The following is a 12,679-nucleotide window of genomic DNA, read 5'->3' on the forward strand; positions in this document are numbered from 1 at the left end:
GCATGAGCAAATGTACGCATTGGATGGCGAACAAAGGGTTTATCCGAGCCAGCTCCATGATCTATTCACGGGAATTATACATATGTACAACTTTCCGGAACGCTGAATGCGGCAGGCCGCCCCTGATATTTATCTCGGTCAGCTTGCGGCTCGGCTGCTGCTCCCTTGTTCGCGTACCCTTAAGTGCAGCACGCTAATCGCTTCCATCACCGAGTCGGCGAGTTCACCAAAATGACCGAGTCAACCTCTCAGACCAAGATCTTCCTTACAGGGGCTACAGGTCTGCTTATTCCTGATTATGCACAGTCATATAAGTTTGATTATTTTCATCGTTCGCAGGTTACATCGGCGGATCTGTGCTGGACCGCCTCCTCCACCACCCCAGCGCCGACACGTTCGCTATTACCGTCTTCACCCGATCTGCAGAGAAGGCGAAGCTGCTGGAGGAGAGTTTCGGCGTCAAAGCCGTCGTCGGGACGCACGCCGATCATGACAAGCTCGAGGCGCTTGCGGAGGAGTCTCATGTAGTCTTTTCATGTGTGAGTCGCTTCAAATATTAGGGTGTCTCTGAGAGATGTGACGGGCTGACACGATGTCTGCTACGGGTGTAGGCCGATGCAGACGACCTTCCTGCTATCGAGGCGATCTTGCGGGGTCTGCGGAAAAGACATGCGTCGATTGGTGATCTTCCAATATTCATCCACACGGTGGGCAGATGATTATATGGTTGATTGGGTAGTGCTGATGGTTATCGGATTCAATGTTCCTCTCGCTTACGACAGTCGGGAACGGGTGTCATTTCTGAACCGGCGAAGGGCATGTTCGCGTCGGAGACTGTCTACTCAGATCTGAACGTCGAGCAGATCAAATCCATTCCGCCCACTGCGCTACACCGGAACGTAGATCTTGCGATTGTCGATGCGGATATCCAGGGTGTGTAATGTTCTACCATATCCCCAATCTCACAGTTCTGATATGTTCGTTTTAGGTTATGCGCTCACTTATATCATCCTTCCGTCTACTATCTACGGCCTTGCCACTGGACCACTGGTTGATGCGGGTATCTCCAATCCCCAGTCCATTCAGATCCCCAACATCATCCGCGCCTCGATCGACAGGAAGCAAGGGGGTGTGGTCGGCTTGGGCAAGGCTTTGTGGCCAGATGTTCACATTGACGATGGTAATCATTTCCCACTCATGTAGGACAGTCACTCAACCTCAGCGATTTGACTAGTGGCGGATCTGTACATTGTGCTTTTCGACGCAATCACGCGAGACAATAAGGGGATTGGTCATGGCTGGGAAGGCTTTTACTTTGGCGAGAATGGTGAGCACTCGTGGTACGATATCAGCAAATCTATCTCGGTGGCATTCGTCGAGCTGGGTATTGGCGGCACGGACAGCCCGACGTGCTTCACGACGGAAGAACTGATCAAGTACTGGGGCTCCGAGGTTCGTATCAATTGTTAGATGGATGTAAGTACACACGGATTGATTCGTTTGTCACCTGCAGGACAAAGGCAATTATAGCGGGTCCAACTCGCGCTGCCGAGCAGACCGAGGTCGATCGATTGGCTGGAAGCCGACAAAAACTACGACAGACATGCTGAAGAGTATTAAACCTGAGGTAGAGCTACTGTGGAAGAAGGCACAGGCCGGAGGTGGCGTGAAGCTGTCGAGCTCACGGTAAACTGAGCTGAGTTCCTCCCAAGTCCCTACTGGCGTAGAAGAATATTATTGTGTATGATATTGACTCGGCAGCTTCTTAAATTGAAGCAGCATACATGCTTGAATCCCGCATATCCGGGCTGCGCCAATTACTCAGACGGCGATTGTTGCATAGCCAGTGTGGATAAAACTAAGAATAGCTATACGGCTATACGAACCAGACGGCGAGCATTACAAGATTGCAATTCATCACTGAGAGCATGCATTAGAATCCCCTCGGGATCCTTGGATCTCGTGGGATACTGTTCTGAATACGCGGCCTCAACGTTGACGTATGCGCCGGTCATCGAGAATTTCAACGCTGAATGGTATGTGTTCATTTATCCCTCATCTCTGTCTCGAATATGTGTTCTGCCATTCTGGATAACAACTTAGGAGCAGACGATGTGCAGCGAATAGTTGAAAGCGCACAACCGTCGATACGGTTGACCCCATGTCGATAGACTATGAATCGGGCTGAGCTCATCATTGGCATCCTTAGGACATTGGTATCGATGCTCCTTGCCATTTATGCGGTCAGTTGAAGCTTTTATGCTAACAATTGATGCCTGTATGCGAACAGGTATAAGTGCGTATTCTGCTAGATCTTTAGAAGTGTATTAAGAATTCATCAAACTGACTAAATATACAGGTCAAAAGCCATTCCCGAAGAGCGTTTGCGCACCATAGCCGTTCAATTAGCTAAAGACCGATGAAGATGACACTAAATGTTTCCGAGCTTCAAGCCTGAAGCGGAGGTTGAGCTATCATCTACGGAGGTACGGAAGGGCAGCGACCTGTAGTTGCTCCTGAGCTCCCCACAATATGCACTCGCTGAAGCATCGGACGAAGTATATGGCATGGTGTGAAGAGTTCTAAACTATGACGACAGGCGTCCTCGCTAGACTGGCTTCTAAGTCTCGACTCATCAAACTGAACACATCTGGTCACCAGAACGCGTCTGTATGGCTAGAGATAAGGCAACATTTAGTACCATAGCGATACATCTAACGCTCGAGGTTGGTCATCCGGAGGCGCTCCTCTCAGAACTCGATGCATAGTAACGGCTTCCAAGCAAACTGCCCCCCAGAATCTCGCATTCATGTCAGCTTCAAAAGTTGCGATCTCTCTGACTGGTGCTACAGGTTCGTCCGCGTGTGTTATGAGCTCCTTAATAGCGTTAAATTGAACATGTTCAGGCTATATCGGCGGATCCGTGCTCACCCGCCTCCTCCATCACCCCAGCGCTGCCACGTTCGACATTACCGTCTTTGTTCGATCTGCAGAAAAGGCCAAGCTGTTAGAAAAGAAATTTGGCGTCAAAGCTGTCGTCGGGACACATGCTGATTCTGACAAGCTTGAAGCGCTTGCGGAGCAGTCGCATGTCGTCTTCTCATGTGTGGGTTACACATTCGAACAGGACCTGCCCGAGCCTATAGCGAGACAATTGACGTTGATTATGTTGGCTGTAGGCTGACGCAGACAACCTTCCTGCGATGCAAGCGATACTACGTGGGTTGCGTAAGAGACATACGGCAACTGGAGACGTTCCTATTCTCATCCACACGGTTTGTGAAATTTCCTGGAGATTGGTTAGATCAGAATCCTGACTTCTAGAGTATTCAATGCTGGGAATAGTCCGGATCAGGTGCGCGGCTTGTGAATGAGGCAATGCTATTTTCTCATGCAAGAATGTGCAGGTACCGTCTGTGAGATGGCTGGCGGCATGTTCGCATCGGAGACCGTATACTCCGACATGAATGTCGACCAGATCAAGTCCATTCCCCCCACAGCGCCACACCGGGCGCTGGATCTTGCGATTGTGGACGCAGATATCCAAGGTGCGCGTTTACTGTCATACCCACCCGTGTCAAATTGAGGGAATCTGATGGGTTTTATTACTCACTGGCAGGTTATGCTCGGACATATATCATCCTACCCTCTATCATCTATGGCATTGCATCAGGTCCCTTGATTGATGCAGGGATATCGAACCCGTTCTCTATGGGTATTCCCATCGCTGTTCGAATTGCATTCGCTAGGGGACAGGTAGGCATGATCGGTACAGGAAAAAATTCATGGCCAAACGTCCACATTGATGACTGTAAGCTGTCTGGGCTTGCTGTTGCGCCGCAGAGACTGACCGTGGTCCTCGTCAGTGACAGATTTGTATATCGGAATCTTTGACGCAGTCATGAAAGACAGGGAAAGCATAGGCCACGGCTGGGAAGGCTTCTACTTTGGCGAGAATGGCGAACAACCGTGGTACGACGTGTATAAGGCCATTGCACAAGCGCTCGTCGAATTGGGGATCGGCAAGTCAGGCGAGCCAACGACATACACGACCGAGGAAGTGATAAAATATATGCGCTCCGCGGTTGGTTTAATTTAATTATCAGGGATAGCATCAGAGGCTTACCTTAGCAATGGCTTCCCGACACTGCAGGGGGTTGGCGATTATATGGGAGCCAATTCGCGCTGCCGAGCAGATCGCGGTCGTTCGATTGGCTGGAAGCCGAGCAGGACGTCAGAGGATATGCTGAAGAGCATTAAGCCCGAGGTGGAAATACTGTGGAAGAAGAAGCTACAGGATGGTGCATAATTATCGATGTTCTGATAATTGGAAGGGGTGAGAGAGCAATATGGTTCCTGGGCGTGTTGATCTACATGTACGATAGAATGCCGTCTTTGCTTGAAATGCATGTTGTAGATTAGCGAGCTCCCGTGTGCTGTCGCGAGTGTATTGCATGAACGACTGGCACAGCGCATTGAACGCACCTTTCAAACTTTCATGCCAGCGAAGACTGACGAAATCGATTCAGATAACCCTGTCATGATACTACGCGTTTGAACACTACTAATCGAAGGAAAGCAGTTGCGCGTGCTTAAATCTTGTGCGGCTGAGGCTTCGTCTCGCGACGACGGACCTTGTAAGTACTGTGTCTCAATACGTGACCCTAGAACTAGAGCCAGATTTTCTGTACAGGGAGCATCGACATGGGCAACGTTCAGATCAACAAGAGACACAATCGGATGACGGCTCCACAAGACATTGTAGCTTTGCGGCTGGAGCAATGCAGGATAGTGATACGATCTACTAGGTTTGTGTCGTCCCTTGAGATTACAGTAGAGCTGATAGCTGTGTGCACCATGATGACCGATCATATCATTCAAGTAGGCGATTCTCGGATCATCCACACTTACTAGTGCTAATAAGAGTTGAACGAGACCGATATTCGCATTTCAGATATGAACCCCCTCGTGTATGCTGTAGTGCCACAAGGTGATTGATGCCTGGAAGAGAAACGAGCCAAATATCTTTCGTTTGTCCGGAGCGGGAATAGCGGCACCAGGAAGAACATACTTCTTCATGTAGCGAGCGTGATCTAAGATAATCCACACGTATATCCAGCGATCCGACTGCTTGGATTTGAAGAGCTAAGCACCATCCAGAGAAAGCAAAAGCCAGACGTCATCAGCAATATCATCATGAGCGACGGCTGACAAGCAAGCCTCTCCGTGAAAAAACATTCTCGCAGTTTTGAGCACCCTCATTATTTTTGAGGAAAGCGCCATTGAGCTTGAATTTGTGAGCCTAGTATGAGGGTATCGAATGTTTATCGAGGAACCCGTTTTCCTTCGCGTGCTAAAAAAAATACTGGTCGTACCAATGTTCTCCACACCCAGGTAGACGGAGTTTGTCTGTAAATGGTCCTGTCACAGTATATGCAACACACATCTTGGGACGTCTCGATGACACGTGGAGAAACTCCAGTAAGTTCGACGATCGTGCTGCTTGGTTGATAGAACGAAGAGATGTTCACATTAGGAGAGCGTCGCATTGTTACTTTGCGAACGTGTCGTATGCTTCGCACGATGCAACACTAGACGTTGGGAACAAGTCCAGCGCAAGGCGGAGGTCAGGGACATTCGGACTAGCAGCTTGTGTAGGTAGTTGCCTCAAGCGCAGCAGAACGGATGTCCGGTTCAAGACATTCTTCATCCAGAGAAGCAACACGTAAAGCCGAGACGAACACGATGGCAGTCCACAGTTCTTCTATTTGAGCAATAACACTGCTAGTCTCAAAAGGACTGTATTGAGCGATATCGTCTTCTTGAGCCCGCTCCTCTGCTTCGGGCCCACGCACTCCAACGGCTTGATCTCGGACTGGTCATCATGAGCATTAGGGATAAGAGTATTGAGATTAAACACAGGCTCGGGTACAGGAGGTAGAGTTTTTGCTTTTTCAGACAACCTTGCAGCCGCATTCACGGCAATGGTTTAGTTTTGAGGACATCGTCGGTCGCATAGGCAAGCACATTATATTATAGAGTATCCGCGAGTACAAGATCAACACCAATAGGCGCCCGCGCCGTTGAACTTTTACCATTTCCTTCCAATGTGCACGTTTATGTCCTCCGTTCCAAGATTGCCAGTGCGAGTGCGAACACAAGACTCTTCAATTGTACACCAGTGTTTTTTCTGAACCCACGGACTTGGACCGGCTTCCCGCTCCTACTCCCATGACTCAGCTTACCAGTGCAGACCTTCGAATTCTCGTTCTTAATCCTTTCAGAAAAAAACGCCGAATATACTGGCCATGGGTCCGGGGACTTCCACCAGAACGGAGAACATTCGTGGTAAGTACGGAATGAGCGAGGCGATTGCGCAAGCATTTGTCAACCTCGGTACTTTATTGGTGAGGACCGGCGGGCGGGCATCTGGAATTCAGATATGGCTAAGTACCAGTTATACGCGATGGTACTCATAGCATCTTTTAGATGCATTCAGCGAGTCCGACTGTCTCAGGTGGTATGCTTGCTCATTGGCCCGGCAAGCACTGTTGAATGGGTTTGAAATTGGACCCTTTGCGAAGAGCACCTTTTCGGTGGCTTCCTCCTTCCTGATGTAGGCGGCTTTGAGCCATACCGTCGGCTAACAATAATCCTCCCTCAGATGGACAGACCGAGCCGACGACGGTCATGGCTGGCTTGATCAGGTACACGGATCCCGAGATTTGTCCTATTCGATTGCCGTCACGTATAAGGCCTTTGATAGGTTATGCATCAGGAAAGAGACCATCTCCGCGGAGCGAGTGCGCACTGTGGCCGTTCAATGGGTTAGGGACCGATCAAGACAATGCGGCGCATTCCGAGCATCAGGTCCGAACCTGAGGTGGGGTCATTATCGACGAAGGTACACACAGCAACCCGCAGTTGTCTTCGAGCTCACGATATGCGCTCACCGAAGTATTGACAAAGCATAATTGGTATGGTGTAATCAGTTCCAGGCTATGGCGGCAAGGTGCCCTCGTCTGGCATGGCTCAGCGTCAAGTCTCAATCTATCAAAATGGACACATTTGGTCACCAGAAGTCGGAATGCTTCTGAATGATGGACCAGCTATTGCAAAAAAAGATTACAACAATCAAACACTATGGCGATGATATTTAAGCCTCAATCATCCGGAAGCGCACCTCCTAGAACTCAGTGCGGAGCGACGACTTCCAAGCAAACTGCCCCAAAGATCTAGTATTCATGTCAACTTCAAGGGTCGCGATCTCTCTGACTGGTGCTACAGGTTCGTCCGCGTGTCCTGGACGCTCTCAAGTAGCGCGAAATTGACTATGTACAGGCTACATCGGCGGATCCGTGCTCACCCGCCTCCTCCATCACCCCAGCGCTGCCACGTTCGACATTACCGTCTTTGTTCGATCTGCAGAGAAGGCCAAGTTGTTAGAAGAGAAATTTGGTGTCAAAGCTGTCGTCGGGACACACGCTGATTCTGATAAGCTCGAAGCGTTTGCAGAGCAGTCGCATGTCATCTTCTCATGTGTGAGTTACACATTCTGACAGGACCTGCCCAGGACTATAGCGAGACAATTGTCATTTATTTTGGCTGTAGGCTGACTCAGACAATCTTCCTGCGATACAAGCGATACTACGTGGGTTGCGTAAGAGACATACTGCAACTGGAGACGTTCCTATTCTCATCCACACGGTTTGTGAATTTTCCTGGACTGGTTGGATTGGAATCCTGACCTCTAGAGTATTCAATGATGGGAATAGTCCGGATCAGGTGCGCGGCTTATGAATGGGGCAATGCTATGTTCTCATGCAAGAATGTGCAGGTACCGTCTGCGATATGGCCGGTGGCATGTTCATATCGGAGACCATATACTCCGATATGAATGTCGACCAGATCAAGTCCATTCCCCCCACAGCGCCACACCGGGCGCTGGATCTCGCGATTGTGGACGCAGATACCCAAGGTGCGCACATAATGTTGAATAAAGAGAAATCGGATAGGTTTTCATTACTCGCGGGCCGCTGGCAGGTTATGCTCGGACATATATCGTCCTGCCCTCTGCCATCTATGGTATTGCGTCAGGACCCTTAGTTGATGCGGGGATATCAAATCCGTTCTCCATTCCGATTCCTGTCGTCGTTCGAATCGCATTTGCCAGGGGAGAGATGGGCATGGTCGGTGCGGGAAAGAATTCGTGGTCAAATGTCCACATCGACGACCGTACGCAGTCTGGGCTTGCTTTTGCGCTGTAGAAACTGATCATGGTCATCGTCAGTGACGGAGCTATACATTAGAATCTTTGACGGGGCCACGAAAGACAAGGAGAGTATAGGCCACGGCTGGGAAGGATTCTACTTTGGCGAGAATGACGAACACCAGTCTCTCGAGTTGTGTAAGACCATTGCACAAGTGCTTGCCGAGTTAGGGTTAGGCGGATCAGGCGAGCCGACGACGTACATAACGGGGGAGTTGACCAAATATGTGGGCTCCGAGGTTTGTTTTATTCAATTATCAAGGACGCATCAAAATCTTACCTCAGCGATGGCTTCAGGACATTAGCCACTTTTTAGGAGCCAATTCACGCTGCCGAGCAGATCGCGGTCGTTCGATTGGTTGGAAGCCGAGTAGGACGTTAGAGGATTTGCTGAAGGGCATCAAGCCCGAGGTGGAGGCACTGTGGAAGAAGCAGCTACAGGATGGTGCGTAATCATTAATATACTCGTAGATGGAATGTTATATTCGCTTGATATGTATGTTGCATGTTGTTCACGGGCATATTGCGTGAACTACTGACACAGCGCATCCTGTGAAAGTTTTCGAATCGATTACCGAATACATACTTTTTCATTCACGATGATCGGTCAGGATTAATTCAGAGAAACTGGAACTGGTAGTCTCGGGCCCACATGCATGCAAGTGTTTTGGGGACAACAAACCAAACACCGTTTGAAGAACTGGATGTACATAATTAAATTTAGTACAGAGTAAACCTCCAAACAGCGAATAATTGGAAGTATCGACGTCGAACCGCCGTGAGCTTGCAGGTGCCACCATAAATGAAACCGCGCGCAGCCAGACATGACGTGTGTCGTACTCGCCGCACTTGAGATCTAAAATCAGCAGGTGCGCTGGTTGCAAGTAGAGATAGTGCACATGCCCCATCTCATGAGCAGAAGCCTGACATCCAGTTCGATTCAGACATCATCATCGCAATGGCGGTCATCTGACGGGACCTTCGCACTGAGCGCGTGGGGACGGTGAGGTCCCCCGTCAACTTCCCATTCTTACGTTTATTTTGCTCGCAACAGCGGCCGAATACTACGCGCTATGCATGATGTCGGCACCCTGGACTAGAAAACACGCTAATGGTGAGCGGAGACGACGACGGCGACGACGGTGCGGCGACATGTTGGGAGAGGAAGGAGTACGTACCGCCTGCGCCGCCTTCGGATTCGGGTGATCTCTCATAGCCACCCGGACCCGTGTTGCTGGTGCACGTCTGTCCAGTCTTCCGGGCGACCCAAGGCTCTGGCAACGACGAAGGGGCTCCCGCAATGGCCACGCCCTCCCCGCATGCCATCCGTATCTCGCCTCCCCCTCCGCCCCATGTCTGCACAGTCCGATGAACTCACCCGAGTCGTCTGCGGTGCGTTTGACTCCCTTTCGGCCGCACGCAAGGCTCGTCTATTGCTAGACATGTCGCTCTCACTTATTGATACTGGACGGTGCGTTGCCTCCTTCAGTGCGAAGCTGGACTAACTTGAGACGCCCCGTCGCAGGTACGGAGATGAAGTCGAACAGTACTTGGATGTGTATTTGCGTACGCCAAGCTTACCCAAAGCAGACATAACAGCAGCTCTACTGGCTCGCGGAAACGCTCGCAAAGCTGCTGCAGAGCGTCTCTTGGTCCAAGCGCAAGAGGGTACGTCGCTTGCCTTCATCTCGGAAAGGCCAGCTTATCAACCCTCTGTACAGATTTCTCGGCGGTTGCTAGACTTGATCCCGTACGCCCTGCCGTTCTAGGATCTTCACGAAGAAACCATACGGTGGGTATTCACTTGCTCTTCCTTGCTATGACTTTCATAGGATGTTCGTTATAATCGTGCAAAGGGAGTCACGATAGAACACTTGGAAACACAGCTCGGTAGGAGACTCGAGCTGTGTGTCAAGTGTTGCCAACTCAGTCGGTCTGTGCCTGAATCCAAATGTTTCAAGATTCTCCATGTTGGATTTCGCGTCGTGATTAAACCTCCACGACTACCTTCCTCCTTCATCTATGGCAACGAAAACATCCGTGACTGGCTATTGTGGATTCATCCGAGTGCCTCAGTCTCAGTAGTCAGCCGAGAATTTCTGTCTCGCTGAAACTAGGCATTCTCGTCCGCTGAGCTTCGGTATTCTTATAGATCCACTTCGCGCAAGAACCTGCCTCCCGCCGTGCTCCTTTGGAGATCTGGGAACACATAGCACACTATATCCCGCGCCATCACCTTCGAACATGGCTCTTCGTATCTCCGTTTCATCGCAACATTGCCTCGCGTCAGATCTTCCATTCAATAGATATCTACTTCGGAGAGGACCAAGATAACGTCAATCGAGGATTAGACATCTTCGACCGTGTGAAGGCGGATTCTGTGTTCGCGAAGCGAGTGAAGAGCCTGAGGCTACATTGGGCTTACGAGGAAGGCGACATCCTGGACCTAATGTTGAGTAAGCGAGGGTGCTGTCATTCAATCACGATATAGGCTGAGCCTTCACTCTGCAGGGCTCTTCCGCACAGCAATACCTGCCTTCACAGGTCTGCACGAATTCGAATGGATTGGATACCCAGAAATGCGCGCAGATATAGTGCAAGCAGTCCTCGCTAGCCATCCCCGCCTCCAGAGCCTCGGACTGATTGGATGGCATTTCGACGCCGTCGGCGTGGTACGTTCTGCCTCCTGTGCCTGTTCCGCACTCACCGCGCACCTAGTCCGCGTTCCGCGACCTGCGCAAGTTCTGCCTGCGCGCAGAGGACGACGACGGGCTCGCCGACATGTGCGAGGTGCGGGCCGTGCTCGACCGCAACGCCCGCACGCTGCGCCACCTGACACTCGGCGCGCACCTGCACCGCCCGCACTCGTGGGACGGCGCGTTCGCGTCCGCGACGCTGCGCAGCCTGACGCACCTCGACCTCGTCGACACGCGCCTCTCGCCCGCCGTGCTCGCACGCATCACGCACGCGCGCGCGCTCCGTACGCTCACACTGCACGGCACGCTCGACGACCCGGCCGCCGCACGCGTGCTGTTCGCGAGCGACCTCTGGCACGCCGCGGACGGGCAGCACGAAGTGTTGCCCTGGCTCGAAGCGTTCCGCTTCGTCATGGTCGGACACGACTTTGACACCGCGCTCTTCGAGGCCGTCGTGCGCTTCGTGGGACATCGCCCACGGTTGAGGCGGCTCGACCTGGGGAGCTGCCCGTGGGACCTCGTGCGCGACGCACTACCAGGGCTGACTGGCCTGCGCGTGCTCCGCGTGCAGATGGCGTCGATCGACAGCGCAGCCGCGGCCGAGCTCGTGCTGGCGCTTCCGCGCGAGATGGTTGCGCTGCACGTCGCCGCGGCCGTGTCGCTCGCTCCAATAGTGAGTTCGCCTTTGTGGCAGCGAGCCAAGCGTCGCGACTGACCGGTTTGTGCGCAGAGCGACTGTGCCCCAGCGTTCCGCCGCCTGTCTTCCCTCTCGATGCTGCACCTCCGCGTGCTCCCCGCGCACCGCCCACAGCCAAACCTCCTCTCTGAAAAGGAGTTTGCGCTGCAGACCGAGCGTTGGACTGCGGGCGTGAGCGCGGTCGCGCGTGCGCTCCCTTCGCTGGACTTTGTTGGCTGGCACGGCGAGCACTACGTTGTCGTCCGCACCCAGTCGGGCGCAAGCTATCCATCGAGAGTTGAGCTGGAGCAGCTGCCCGAGCGGCGGAGACTAGATTGTGGGAAGGGTGTGGACCTGGGGAGTGAGGACGCGGCATGGATGGAGAGGAAGGATGTACCGATAGACTACGATATGACTGGGACGGAATCATCACATATGCATTGGTGAATACAACATACCATCGCGCCTGGACTGCAGAATCGCACCTCGTTCCAGGGTGCACGAATGCATCTTCTCGAAGGGGGTGTTCCATCAGTCTCGCGCGGTGATCCAGGCCGGGGGACATGTAAGAAACTCGCTAAAAGTACAATGCGTACATACGGACAAGGGCATACTCGACAATGCAATGCAATACCATCATAGCGCGACCAATCAATCAATCACCTACGGAAGACAAGAACTGATCCGGAACGTAACAGGTACTCGTACCAAGCCAAAAAAAACGCGGGGAGCAGCGGAATTCAGTCAACCCGTTGCTTCTTCGTCTCTGACTCCCCTTCGGGAGTCGCTTCCACCCCGTCCATAACCTCCTCCCGGTCCCTCTTTCCGTTCTCTTTCAACACGTCAGGAGACTTCGACCCCACAAGCTCTGTCGCATTCGCAGCCGCCGAACCCGCGTGCGCGGATACGGGGACAGGCGCGGCGGCAGATGGTGCAGATGTGGCTGGCGCTGGAAGGTTTGCGTTAGCGGTCGAGGCTGCGTTGGCCACAGCCGCGGCCGCGGCCGCAGCAGCAGCACTCAACGGCAAGCCCCGCTGC

At 52.2% G+C, this 12,679-nt stretch overlaps 4 protein-coding genes across 4 annotated transcripts; all 4 read left to right on the forward strand.

Moving 5' to 3' along the window:
- Window positions 1–231: 231 nt before the first annotated feature.
- Window positions 232–1,690, forward strand: FIBRA_08057 (uncharacterized protein; the record flags this gene model as incomplete). The annotated part of the gene is made up of 7 exons (XM_012329716.1): window positions 232–280; window positions 340–539; window positions 612–707; window positions 783–933; window positions 989–1,180; window positions 1,235–1,452; window positions 1,514–1,690. 7 exons carry the CDS (start codon window positions 232–234, stop codon window positions 1,688–1,690), a joined length of 1,083 nt encoding a protein of 360 aa, XP_012185106.1.
- Window positions 1,691–2,809: 1,119 nt separating this feature from the next.
- On the forward strand, window positions 2,810–4,309 carry FIBRA_08058 (uncharacterized protein; the record flags this gene model as incomplete). The annotated part of the gene is made up of 8 exons (XM_012329717.1): window positions 2,810–2,852; window positions 2,907–3,106; window positions 3,180–3,275; window positions 3,346–3,355; window positions 3,408–3,548; window positions 3,620–3,811; window positions 3,867–4,084; window positions 4,154–4,309. The coding sequence occupies 8 exons, from the start codon at window positions 2,810–2,812 to the stop codon at window positions 4,307–4,309; spliced, it is 1,056 nt and encodes a 351-aa protein (XP_012185107.1).
- Window positions 4,310–7,244: 2,935 nt separating this feature from the next.
- Window positions 7,245–8,722, forward strand: FIBRA_08059 (uncharacterized protein; the record flags this gene model as incomplete). Its single annotated transcript, XM_012329718.1, has 8 exons — window positions 7,245–7,287; window positions 7,342–7,541; window positions 7,612–7,707; window positions 7,776–7,785; window positions 7,838–7,978; window positions 8,044–8,235; window positions 8,291–8,508; window positions 8,567–8,722. The coding sequence occupies 8 exons, from the start codon at window positions 7,245–7,247 to the stop codon at window positions 8,720–8,722; spliced, it is 1,056 nt and encodes a 351-aa protein (XP_012185108.1).
- Window positions 8,723–9,621: 899 nt separating this feature from the next.
- FIBRA_08060 (uncharacterized protein) lies at window positions 9,622–12,088 on the forward strand (the record flags this gene model as incomplete). Its single annotated transcript, XM_012329719.1, has 7 exons — window positions 9,622–9,740; window positions 9,795–9,937; window positions 9,991–10,061; window positions 10,422–10,725; window positions 10,781–10,941; window positions 10,988–11,638; window positions 11,696–12,088. The coding sequence occupies 7 exons, from the start codon at window positions 9,622–9,624 to the stop codon at window positions 12,086–12,088; spliced, it is 1,842 nt and encodes a 613-aa protein (XP_012185109.1).
- Between the last annotated feature and the right edge of the window lie 591 nt (window positions 12,089–12,679).

This window comes from Fibroporia radiculosa (assembly GCF_000313525.1).
Source record: "Fibroporia radiculosa TFFH 294 genomic supercontigs, scaffold25044, whole genome shotgun sequence".
NCBI lineage: Eukaryota > Fungi > Basidiomycota > Agaricomycetes > Polyporales > Fibroporiaceae > Fibroporia > Fibroporia radiculosa.